Below are 11,263 nucleotides of genomic sequence, written 5' to 3' on the forward strand. Positions count from 1 at the left end.
TATCATCCAAATATTTCTCCCTGCGATTTCGGTAGTAGTGGACCAGTCTCTGAACTGCAGATGACCCTACTACAGCTGTATGACGTCAGCAGTTTTAATACTTCTGCAACCCCAGCAATTATCTTCCATCTGCTGAGCAAATATATACGGTAAGCTCTCTTTAGGTCATCTTACACTCAGCTCTAGCAGTACACAGTTGTTTATTTCTGCATTTTCCATGATGATCTCCTTTTAAATGTGATCTTGCCAGCTAAAAATTGATTATTTGGTGACGAATCAGGACTATCAAATTACCATCTGTCCTTGCTGTAACCAATGAAATCCAAGGTGCGGTCAAAAAAAGTGAAAGTGGAATGTTGACCTGCTCCTGAAGGTCAGTTTGGCCCGTAATTTTGACGAAAACAGCGAAGTTGAATGACCTGTGAGGTAACTTGAACCTCCTGGTGCGTAAGTAGGTAACATGATACGTCCTACGTGCAGAGTGTTGACCCCGAATGACCCCACCCATTCAGTAACCGCACATGTGTGGACCTTATTTACGGAAACACCGAAGTGCCCTTGAGCCAGGATGAGTTTGCAGTTTTCAGCCTTTTAAACTAGAAGCGATTTTAATTCTTGCAAGTCACTCTCTGCACAGAGTTTCAGCCAAACACACAGATCACGCAGTTGTCTTGCTGTTTGACAAACTTTAAGTGTTTTCCGGGTCGCCTGAAGACTCTTGCATCAGCATCTTGCTTTGCTGGCACAAACAGGGTGAGTTTGCAAGTGTGTGACTCAGCTATGAACAACTTGTAACTTTGCTACAATATGGCAACTTAATGAACTAGTGTTGTTGTTTACTAGTACTACATTTCTACTGGATGCATGACATATCTGCAGAAATTGGTTCAAGAGTACTACTAGTACTCTGACAGTAGTGTGCAATGGACCTGGTAATGTTTGCATATGCCATTCCCACTAGTAAACATTTTGTTAATAGTTAGCTATTTTGTGACCTACAGAACGAACTTAGAAGTGTTTGCAATGTTGGCAGTCCAAATTTCATGCATGTAATTAGGGAACTTTATGTAAATTATTATGGTCTAACAGTCAGAAATTGCTCAGAAATCAATTACTTGAAAAAAGCTTTATAAAGTTTTGCACATGCATAAGACCTGGCCTTTGCAAACAATTTACATGATGAAGTTGCAAACACAATAGGAGTTGTGCAAGCATACATGCAGGTGTGTATCATATTACATTATTTGGTGTTTAACTTGTATCATGCTTATATATACATAACCCTACAAATGTTGTAAACCATTGAAACCTCTTGTAACAATTTCGAGGTTGAAATACATGTTATTTAAATTAAATAGGATGAATTTCAACCTCAAAATTGTTAAATTTTAATTTGATGACCCCTTGATGACCCCTTAGTAGTACATACATGTAATTATACCTGTCGTACTGGTCACTTGATTGACCTCTCAGCCTCATCATCAGCCCTTGAATTTTAAACCCTTTTGTATCACTGATGTCCAGTGATGCAGTGTAACCTGGGTGCCATCCGTCATAGTAACTGCTGGCGCAAGTGAAGATCTAGAGATTGAGTCAGCAGTTACTATGGACGATGGCACCCAGGCTAGTGTAGTGTATTATTATATTTCGATCATGGAAAATCTGAAAATTGCGGAGTAGTCAATATGGCAGTCAGGCAACCAATGAGAGCAACCAAAAATCGTTGTTCATTGAGATCATTGCATTGGGAGATCAATGTCAATCAAAAGACCTTTTGATTAGATTTTGAAGATCATTTTCAACTAGAAGACAGAAAAGAGATCTGTCGTATATTGTCAGATGCCTAAACTGTCTCTAAACAGTCTTGCTCTACATAAGTACTAAGTCAAAACTGCCAAGAAGGCCACTCAGGGGGACCAATAACATCACACAAAAAAGTGGTCACAATGGCCAGGTGGTCCTTATGTAGAGGTGGTCACTTGTACTTGTAAGTTGGACTGTAGTACCATTATAAAAGTACTGTACATGTACTATTGCGTGATGCAATCTACGTAAGGGAACCCATTGAGCCTGCTGTGATGCACTCAGAAAGCCATTACCGCCTGAAGTCTAAAGTGGTATGGGACATATTATATGCCGAGAAAAGCCATAACCATCACCAAAAGTGGTTCAGGCTATTGACCGAGAAATCCCCATTAAACCCTAGAGAAGCAGCAGCTTTGAAAACCATTATCACTAAAGGCCTGTTGCTATAATGTCATGACCTATCCGATTTTCGATTTTGCCAGGCCTGGTGGAGCTCTAAAAAAATTGCATCTAATGTATTTGCAAAGTTCCCTTTCCATATGTAGGAAATTTCGAATTTCCTACATATATACGAGTGTAATAGTACTGTTGCAGCTTAGATTATTTTGCTGTATATTGTAATTTGTAAGACGCTCATTTGAATTTCTTGCAAAGCATAATGTAGTCAGCACCCTAAAGCTTATGATTTTCATGTTTTGTGAATTGTACCTTGGCTTTCTCAATTTTAGAACCTTAGGAGCTGCCATGGTCCCCAAAGATAAAATTGACAACTTATCCTGTGAGATCTCTGACATCATTGGCCTTGGCATGAGATTATGAATGACAGGTTCATCAGAAAATCTCTGGGTTGTCATCAGTTGGGACCCCAGGGAGAAGGAAATATCTGGATTAATGCCAAGATAATTGGGGATTAGGGATAGGAATGAACTGGCACCTGCAGTGCATTTAAATCTTCAACCAGGGGCTCTGCATGGGGGGCTCTACTACGGTTATGGTTTAGCCTGAATGTAGGAAGGTATTTCATATGTCCAAACTGTGGACGAGACTGCCACGCCAGGATTGGACTTCAGAGCCACATGAGAAGCTGCCGAATCCTGAGTGCTACCATCATCTGAAAAGATGGAAGGATGCCTACTTAGGAAGGCGGGCTATCTTCATGCTAATTTCAACAGATGTCACAACTAATTCAATCATCCAGGATTCCCCTGATTACAGAAAATTCTGCCTTTGAATAACTTTGGTAACTTTACAGTATTTATCAATTCATATTTGGTGGTTCAGTTGATATACATTGTACCTGATTAGATTATTAGTATCATCAAGGGATGTAGAAAGTACTTTGACTACACAATCAATGATTACTTTACGTTATAAATCATTAACATTACAGTATTGATACTAGTAATAATTACTAGTATGCTGAAAAAGGCAGGCAAATTTGCAATGATATCACAGCAAACATTCCTGAACTTAGAAGCCAGCATGACATACTATTGAACATCCATGATGACAGGGACCCCCATGCAGACCCACAGACCACCTGTGGATTCAAACAGGGACCCCCCATGTAGACCCATAGGTCACTTGTGGATTCACTGCTTATTGAGGGGCTCTTGTGTGGTTTACTAATCACCAATTATTTGCTCTTGTTCACATGTACAGCCTGAGCGCTGAGGTCAGCTAAATCAACAGGTGTTTTCAACTGTCTGGAACCGAACATTTGTGGACCTGATAAAAGGTACGTGCATACAGTTGTGAGTTAATATGGATTTCCCTACGCAGGGTTCCGAACACTTTTTCAGCCATATGGCTCTGTTGCTAATACTGTGCAATGCACTCAGTAGAAAAATAAGCTTTAATGAATTGACCTATGATCAGACTTTCTTTCATGATCCGTTATCTGAATTTGGTATTACCTAACATACAGCTTGATCTCAGTAGGTCTATTACTATGATCGGATGCGATCCAAAGATAATCAATTATCCTAATTGGATTTTACCAGCAACAAATGATACCCTGTTTATCTCTTTGCAATGATGAGGAATCCTGGTATATTTCAATGTCATACAGCAACTATATAAATTGTTACTCTCTAAGCAGAGGAATGGATCTGGTTTGTTTTTGACATGTTTTTATGCCTTTTTGTCAGGCTTTCTATTTTCTCCCGTTTTCCCAACAAAATCACCTAAAAACACAGCAAAAACCAGCCGGACCCATTCCTCTGCTTGGAGTAACAAATATGGTAGATCAAAATGCTCACAGACCTTAATGTTTTGTTTGTGTTTAGCTAGATATGGCTGCTTAATGAAAATGAAATAACTGACAAATTTGTTAAATGCCATTTCTACTAATACATGTACATGAAACATAATCAAATGATGATTTGCATATGGTACCACGTACCATGCTTGTTATCTGGAGCTTAATTCTTAAGTCTGGACTAAGTTAACGTCATGGGTTCGAATCTCAGACTAGCCATCAGAATATCTATTCACTCTGATAAGTGGTGCAGTCCTACAGTCTCCTACACGTCAACCAAGCTGAAGACTCATTATCATTTTGGCATTAACACTTAAGTAAGAGAAGGGATTTGTCTCTCTGGTCAGTAGCCTAAATCTGCTTAACTTATAATACTTTATGCTGCTTATTGATAACATAGGCTGCAGTAATTCCTGGGTTCTCTGAAATTTTAAAGGAAATCTTTACCAAGAGGAAAAAATGAAAACAGTGTGTACCAAGGCACAGAATCATACTATTTTTGTTTTATTTTATCTTGCAGTTCAGCAGTTTTCTCTTAAAATCCGACAACCAACTACATTGTGATAAAACTGGTATAGCCTAACCAACTTAAGCTCAGAACTGTTTTACCATCTGTTATGTTTCTTTCATATTTGTTTTTTGTACTTAACTTCCAGAAAACTGAAGAATGGCATGCTCTGCACTGAGAACAGTGGTCCTTTCCACAAGGCCGCTGCTGCAGTTCCGAGCTGGGACAGTGGGGGCGCTGCACTTCTCCACCACCACCCCAGCGGAGGCAGAGAAGAAGCACTACAAGCTGTGCATTGTGGGAGGGGGCTCGGCAGGCATTGCTAATGGTAGCAAGTTCGGGAGGAAGTTGGGTGCTGGAAATGTCTGTATAGTGGAGCCCTCTGAGGTAGGTGGTACTAACTTTCAAAATTGTCTTCTGTCAAGAACGTAATATTTTTGTTTTCAAATGCAAGTTTATCCGTTTCATTTTAGAAATTTTGTACGCTATTTCTGTACACAAAGCAAAGCTCTTACCAACAAGCTTTCGATCAGTCCTCTGATAAGGGCCATCAGATTGAAGGCTTGTTGGCAAGTTAACAGCTTTTTGGGGGGCACTGCAACTGTCTGTTTGTCTGTTTGTCTAATATTATATGTTACCACATCATTTATGCACCTGACAACTGTAGGTAGTAGGTACACTACTATCAGCCCTTGTGGACCCTGGTGGAAGGAGGGTGAAGGCAGGGAAAACTTATAGAATCTTTGCCAAATAGCAGCTTTTTAGAGACTGCATTACAGCATGTTTTTTGTTGTCCGTGAGCTAATGTTACCACATCTTTTCCACACCTTTAACAACTGTAGGTGCACTACTACCAGCCCATGTGGACCCTGGTGGGGGGAGGGGTGAAGAACTTCACACAGTCGGGGAAGGCGACGGCGGACGTCATGCCGCAGACCGTGGACTGGATCAAGGCCAGAGCTGAGGAGTTCTCACCTGATGACAACCTGGTCAGGTGTTCTGATGGCACACAGGTGAGGACAGGTGTAAACAGGTCAGGGTTTGACACTGCTGTCTCCTTATGATATGGGGTTATAGTTCTCACTGATGCTGCTGGTTAAGTTCGTTGTATTTAAAGGTGATAGTTCTACAGTCAAGGCCAGCTGGGTATTATCTGATTACTACCTTGTATACTGGCTTCCCTGATTTTTTTTCCCCTGTAGTAATCGGATGGCACTAGTCCATAGTCACCCTTCCAGCACTTGAAGGAAAAAAAACACATACATTTACCATAATGTTTTGTTGATAAGTGTAGGGCTATATATGTTTTGTTGTGATGACAGAATAAAAATTAGGATCTGTGACTGTCATAGATGTACAGGGGTTAATAGAAAAGTTCTGAATATTATTCTCTCTCTCCTCTCTTCCAGATCACATATGACTACTTGATAGTTGCCATGGGACTACAGTTGAGCTTTGAAAAGGTAAGACATTTTTAAGACTATCTAGCATTCTTTTCTTTGTCAAAATTCACAACCTGCATCAAAGATTATTCACCAAGAGAAATCTATTATTTGTATATCATATAGTACATGTATATATTTTATCGTTTATCTTGAATAGCTTTTAATTGAACTGAAATTGATGGCGATACATTTCTCTTTGAAGTAAGAATTTTTGATACCTTTAGTTTCTACTACATTTAGATAAAGGGTCTCCCTGAAGCGTTCCAGTATGACGGTGTTGGGTCCAACTTCAGTCCCAAGTATGTGGAGAAAACCTTCCGAGCCATTCAGAACTTCAAGGTATCAACATTACTCTTTGAATTGATGACTTGTTTTAAAATTAGTTATTTTGGTCATTGTTAGGAAAATAGTCAAGCAAGGAAAACATGTATAGCTAGTAATTAAAAAAAGGATAATGTACTATAATACGTCTTACCCATTTTTGTATAATGTCCGTGATACTATTTCAAAGGCAGAAATGCCACTACTTTGTCCACAGTGTTTTTGTTAATCCCAGGAAACCTCCATATAGCCAATGCTCCTGTATATTTTCTTGCGCCTCTGCAAAATGGCAATTATTCCTCAAGCTCCCATCCAGTGTTGAGATCGCTCAAGCATGTAACCTGGGAAGCATTTATGATGATAATAAGATCATGTTGTGATACTATTTTATGTTGCATTGGGGTCCTTTCCCTGGAAATCTTTGAAAAATGCCAGCAGGCGATATTTATTTCCTTGTATGAAATGAAATGAAAGGAGATTGTAAGCTCAGAGCATTTCTACCAGACCTTAACTGCCTGTTTATTTCAGGGAGGAAATGCCATCTTCACCTTCCCTAACACACCCATCAAGTGTGCCGGGGCTCCGCAAAAGATCATGTACCTGGCAGAGGACTACTGGGCAAGGGTAAGGACTTAAATCTATCAACATGATTCAATCACAGCCCTCTGTTTTCATCTAATTTGTTGTCGAATTTTTACTTTGTAATGTCAAAAAGAAAAAAAAAGGAAAATACATGGGTGTGACCTAGGTAATATGTATTGTTTTCTGATCTTTGCTGGCTGCCATTTTCCTGTAAGCAAAGGCTGAGAAAATGTGAGCTATCACTATCATCACATTTTAACAGCAAGGTTTTAATATAAGATGTAAAACTTAATTGCAGAACCACAAGTCCTGGCCTTTTCTATGTTTCACTTGAATTTTGTGTAAGATAGGCGCTGCCAGAAACACCATGAAAGGTGCGGGAGAACTTAATGATTAACTTGAACTTTTTCCCCTCAGAATAAGATAAGAGACAAAGCCAACATCAGCTACAACACAGCTCTGCCTGTCGTGTTTGGAGTGAAGAAATACGCAGAAATCCTGGCGGCCCTCTGTCAGAAGAGAAACTTGAAGATCAACTACAGACACAACCTGGTGGAAGTCATACCTGACAAGAAGGAGGCGGTGTTTGAACACCTGGACACAGGAGAGAAGGTCACCTTCCCGGTAAGTGGTTTTACATTTGTATATTCTTTTGACTGTCACTATTATTTAGAAATATCAACTCTCAAAATTACTCCGGTTACCCTAAGGCCGCAACATCAAAGACAGAACAGAACTCAATTTTTATATCAGACCCTTGAGTTGCATTTAGATGAATTGTTTTAGATTATTGAATGATAGATTATCTGTTTGTAACAATTGTAAATAACAGATATTATTGTGTGTGACTGTATGTTCTTCTCTTTCTCAACTATCACACACCCATACCTTACTGCAGGTGTGGAGAAGAGCCCTTATCATACTCTGTTATATCTGCAACATTTTACATTTTTTGGTTGTCGTTTATGGTCATTTTTCATTCCCATCAAACCCCTGGAGGTGTTTAAGAAGAGCCCCCTAGCAGACTTTGTAATATCTGCATCATTTTGTTGTTTATGTTTATTTTCCATTCCGTCCCCAGTATGACATGATCCACATCACCCCTCCCATGGGCCCCCTGGAGGTGTTGAAGAAGAGCCCTCTAGCAGATCCTGTTGTCACTGCATGATTATATACTTTTGTTTGTTGTTTATGTTTATTTTCCATTCCGTTCCCAGTATGACATGATCCACATCACCCCTCCCATGGGCCCCCTGGAGGTGTTGAAGAAGAGCCCCCTAGCGGATGCGGTTGGTTGGGTAGATGTGGATAAGCAGACTCTACAGCATGTGAGATATCCCAACGTCTTCTCTACCGGGGACTGCTCCAGCCTGCCGACGTCAAAAACTGCCGCCGCCGTCGGTACGTCTGAATTTGAATCTGAATTGGTCATACCTGTATAACTGCCCTTTGTTTTGCAGGTACGCAGTTTGCTTTCATGCAAACTCAAACACAGTCCATCAAAATAGATCTTGTTGGTAGCTAGATTACATTGTAAACATTTGCACTGAGAGGGAATTGATCACCATGAATAAAAAGACTCTTTTTACACAACCAAGAGATTCATTCAACCGACGTTTCGGTGACCATCTGTCACCTTCTTCAAGGCAATTCTGACTGGTTCACACTGCACTGGAGCACACTGTCACCGAAAGGTCGGTTGAATAAATCTCTTGGTTGTGTAAAAAGAGTCTTTTATTCAGTGACTGACTAACCTGATGATACTATGAACGGAATTGATCACCATGTCTCTACCTCCAGCTGCCCAATGTGGAATCCTGTACAACAACCTGAGTGCCATCATGGACAGTCAGAAGCCTCCAAAGAAGGTTTGTTTGTTTGCTGGGACTAAGCCAACAGAAATTTTCTGATTGACGTTGGCTGCATATTTTCTTTGTACTCGCAATACAAATTTGATGGAGCCAAATGATTTAAGCTTTTAAGTTCATCCTAAGGAAGTGAAGTTCAATGCAGCATTGCTGTACATCCTGTACATGGCCCTGTTACAGCTGGTTATATTACACTGAACGGCCTACATGTATATCGCACCTAACCATTGCACATCGAGTTATGTTTGTTTGAACTGCATAACAATCTTGCTAAAGTTTTTTTCTACCATTCCCTGCAGTATGATGGGTACACGTCCTGCCCCCTGGTGACCAGTAAGGGGAAGTGCATCCTGGCGGAGTTTGACTACGACCTGCAGCCGCTGGAGACCTTCCCAGTGGACCAGGGGAAGGAGCGCCGCACCATGTGGCACCTCAAGGCCAATGTCATGCCTGAAATCTACTGGACTGGGCTACTCAAGTAAGTGGATCAATGAATCAGTCAATCAATCAATCGTAATAGATTAGTTGATTGACTGATCAATAAATGGTGTGTTATGCTGAATGGCGGTAAAACCAGCTATATAAATACAGATACAGGACTACATGATTGATTTTTTCATTGTTTTATACCCAATACTGATATACATATTACTAAACAGTCATGCACAGATTGCTAGTCTTAGATTTCTGGACCTCTTGGAATAGCAGCTTATCAATTATAAGGTCAGATGAGTTTCGAGTAAGGTTAGTAATTGATTGTCAAGATTAGTTGATACATTGATCAATAGATAGATATTGATTCTTTGATTGATTGATACCCATTCTTTCATTGGTCCCGCTTAAGCTAAAATCTTTACTCACAAGAAGTGACACACTGGCCTTGAAACTTCTGGTGCCATTTTGTATTGATTAGCATTTTGTTTTATGAGTCATGCTTTTTTCCCCATATCCAGGGGCAGATGGGCCGGTCCAGGCTTCTACAGGAAGGCCATGAGGCTGGGCATGGGCAAGTGAACGGCAAGAGAGGGGTGGACAGGATCCTGTTGTGCCTCAACATCTACATGAAAAACTTCAGTTCTGTAGCTACAAGTAGAGCAGAGCTGAAGTCAGTGCCTCAACAAGACCACAGAAACACATTGCTTCTTGCTCAGAGCTACTTAACCTTCTCCCTGCTGCCTAACTCTGTAGCCAATAGAGAATGGGGTGCCAAACGGCTACTTCAGGGTGGTAAAGGTTAAGGCTCACCGAGTCACAGCATTCAATAAACAGCTTGAAAAAACTGATCGTAGAAACTGCAGACGCATGAAATTGTAGAAGACATCTGACATCATGTTTCAGCTAGACTATTATACAGATGCCAGTGATGTAATGGTTTCGCTCCTATGGAGCTACTATTAGGGCTCCTGACAGAATTAAGAGAGTTAACCACTTGTTGAAGCATTGCAAAACCTTTTGATCAAGTTTGGACAATCTATGAAGTTATGACGAATAAGAACTTGAAACTTGACTAAAAAGACACTGTTTTTTTCTGATACCTTTGTAGTATATGTACTATCAGTGCAAATTGAGGCTCATCGCAAGTAATAGTATGAACATACTTTAAAGATGTTTCGGTATGTGACTGTATGATATTAGACTAAAATTCAATACACATTGTGCTATCATCATGATTAGTAGTGATGCATTGGATTTCTCTCTTGAGATCTCAAGTTGCTAACTTTAAGGTAAAATCTTGACGCTGGTTTTAATGTAGATACGGGTTCTTACTAATTGTTAGAAGTCCATAGATTTCATGAAATGTTTCTGTTACAGTACTTTGTTAACATGTCTCTTGTAGACAATAGAAATTCATGTCACTTGTGTCGTGGACGTTAGAATTACTGCCAAATCTGGACAATCAGGGTATACCAGGTGTTGAACATGATGTAACATGTTTTCAGAAGGTCCATGTACATGAATTGATTGTATGTGACTGTGTGTAAGGGATATTGTAACAGTGACTCCATCTAGACCCTTTAGATTCATATAATTGGTAGACTTTGTGATGGAATAACAGGCTGTCCCATACACATCACATACTCCTGCTGGTTGTAATTGTTTGGTTGCAGAGAACCTAAATCAAGTGTACTAATCCAAGTGCTGATTTTTCTCACAGTTCTCGAGGGAGTAAGGTTACTTAAAGGCACAGCCCTAATAATTAAATATGCCTTCTGTGACACTTTTTTTGAAAATATAACTGCTCAATGAAAAACGAGCAACTGTGTTTGTCATACTTTGTGTATGATAACTACGCCACAAAACATCAGGACATTGACGAAGCGTGTGTATATATATATATATATATATATATATATATTATAATGGTTTCAAATGGCATAGATCATTTACATGTAACGGCAAGTTTTCAGATGAAGAACATGCTTGATTCTCTGGCAATTGTTTTAGATTCAGCAACCTTCTAGCTGTCAATAAG

At 39.9% G+C, this 11,263-nt stretch overlaps 1 protein-coding gene across 4 annotated transcripts; it reads left to right on the forward strand.

Annotated features, from left to right (window-relative positions):
• The first annotated feature begins 32 nt into the window (after positions 1-32).
• LOC136425988 (sulfide:quinone oxidoreductase, mitochondrial-like) lies at positions 33-11,044 on the forward strand. 4 transcript variants are annotated; one of them, XM_066414904.1, is made up of 12 exons: positions 33-149; positions 3,469-3,544; positions 4,723-4,961; positions 5,417-5,587; positions 5,984-6,037; positions 6,260-6,358; positions 6,869-6,964; positions 7,340-7,546; positions 8,140-8,323; positions 8,723-8,790; positions 9,090-9,268; positions 9,744-11,044. In XM_066414904.1, the coding sequence occupies exons 3-12, from the start codon at positions 4,734-4,736 to the stop codon at positions 9,802-9,804; spliced, it is 1,347 nt and encodes a 448-aa protein (XP_066271001.1). In that variant the 5' UTR covers positions 33-149; positions 3,469-3,544; positions 4,723-4,733; the 3' UTR covers positions 9,805-11,044. The 4 variants fall into 4 exon arrangements, with proteins under 4 accessions (XP_066271001.1, XP_066271003.1, XP_066271004.1 ...); XM_066414906.1 differs by having other exon boundaries at positions 4,733-4,961; XM_066414907.1 differs by lacking the exon at positions 33-149 and adding an exon at positions 393-753 and having other exon boundaries at positions 4,733-4,961.
• Positions 11,045-11,263: the final 219 nt, after the last annotated feature.

This window comes from Branchiostoma lanceolatum, chromosome 19 (assembly GCF_035083965.1).
Source record: "Branchiostoma lanceolatum isolate klBraLanc5 chromosome 19, klBraLanc5.hap2, whole genome shotgun sequence".
In the NCBI taxonomy this organism is placed as follows: domain Eukaryota; kingdom Metazoa; phylum Chordata; class Leptocardii; order Amphioxiformes; family Branchiostomatidae; genus Branchiostoma; species Branchiostoma lanceolatum.

Excerpts from the sequence above, each read along its gene's own strand:
- LOC136425988 (XM_066414904.1), top strand. The coding sequence starts at position 4,734 with ATGGCATGCTCTGCACTGAGAACAGTGGTCCTTTCCACAAGGCCGCTG. Across the intron at positions 7,547-8,139 it reads GAGAGAAGGTCACCTTCCCG|TATGACATGATCCACATCAC; the intron begins GTAAGTGGTTTT and ends TTCCGTTCCCAG. Across the intron at positions 8,324-8,722 it reads AAAAACTGCCGCCGCCGTCG|CTGCCCAATGTGGAATCCTG; the intron begins GTACGTCTGAAT and ends CTCTACCTCCAG.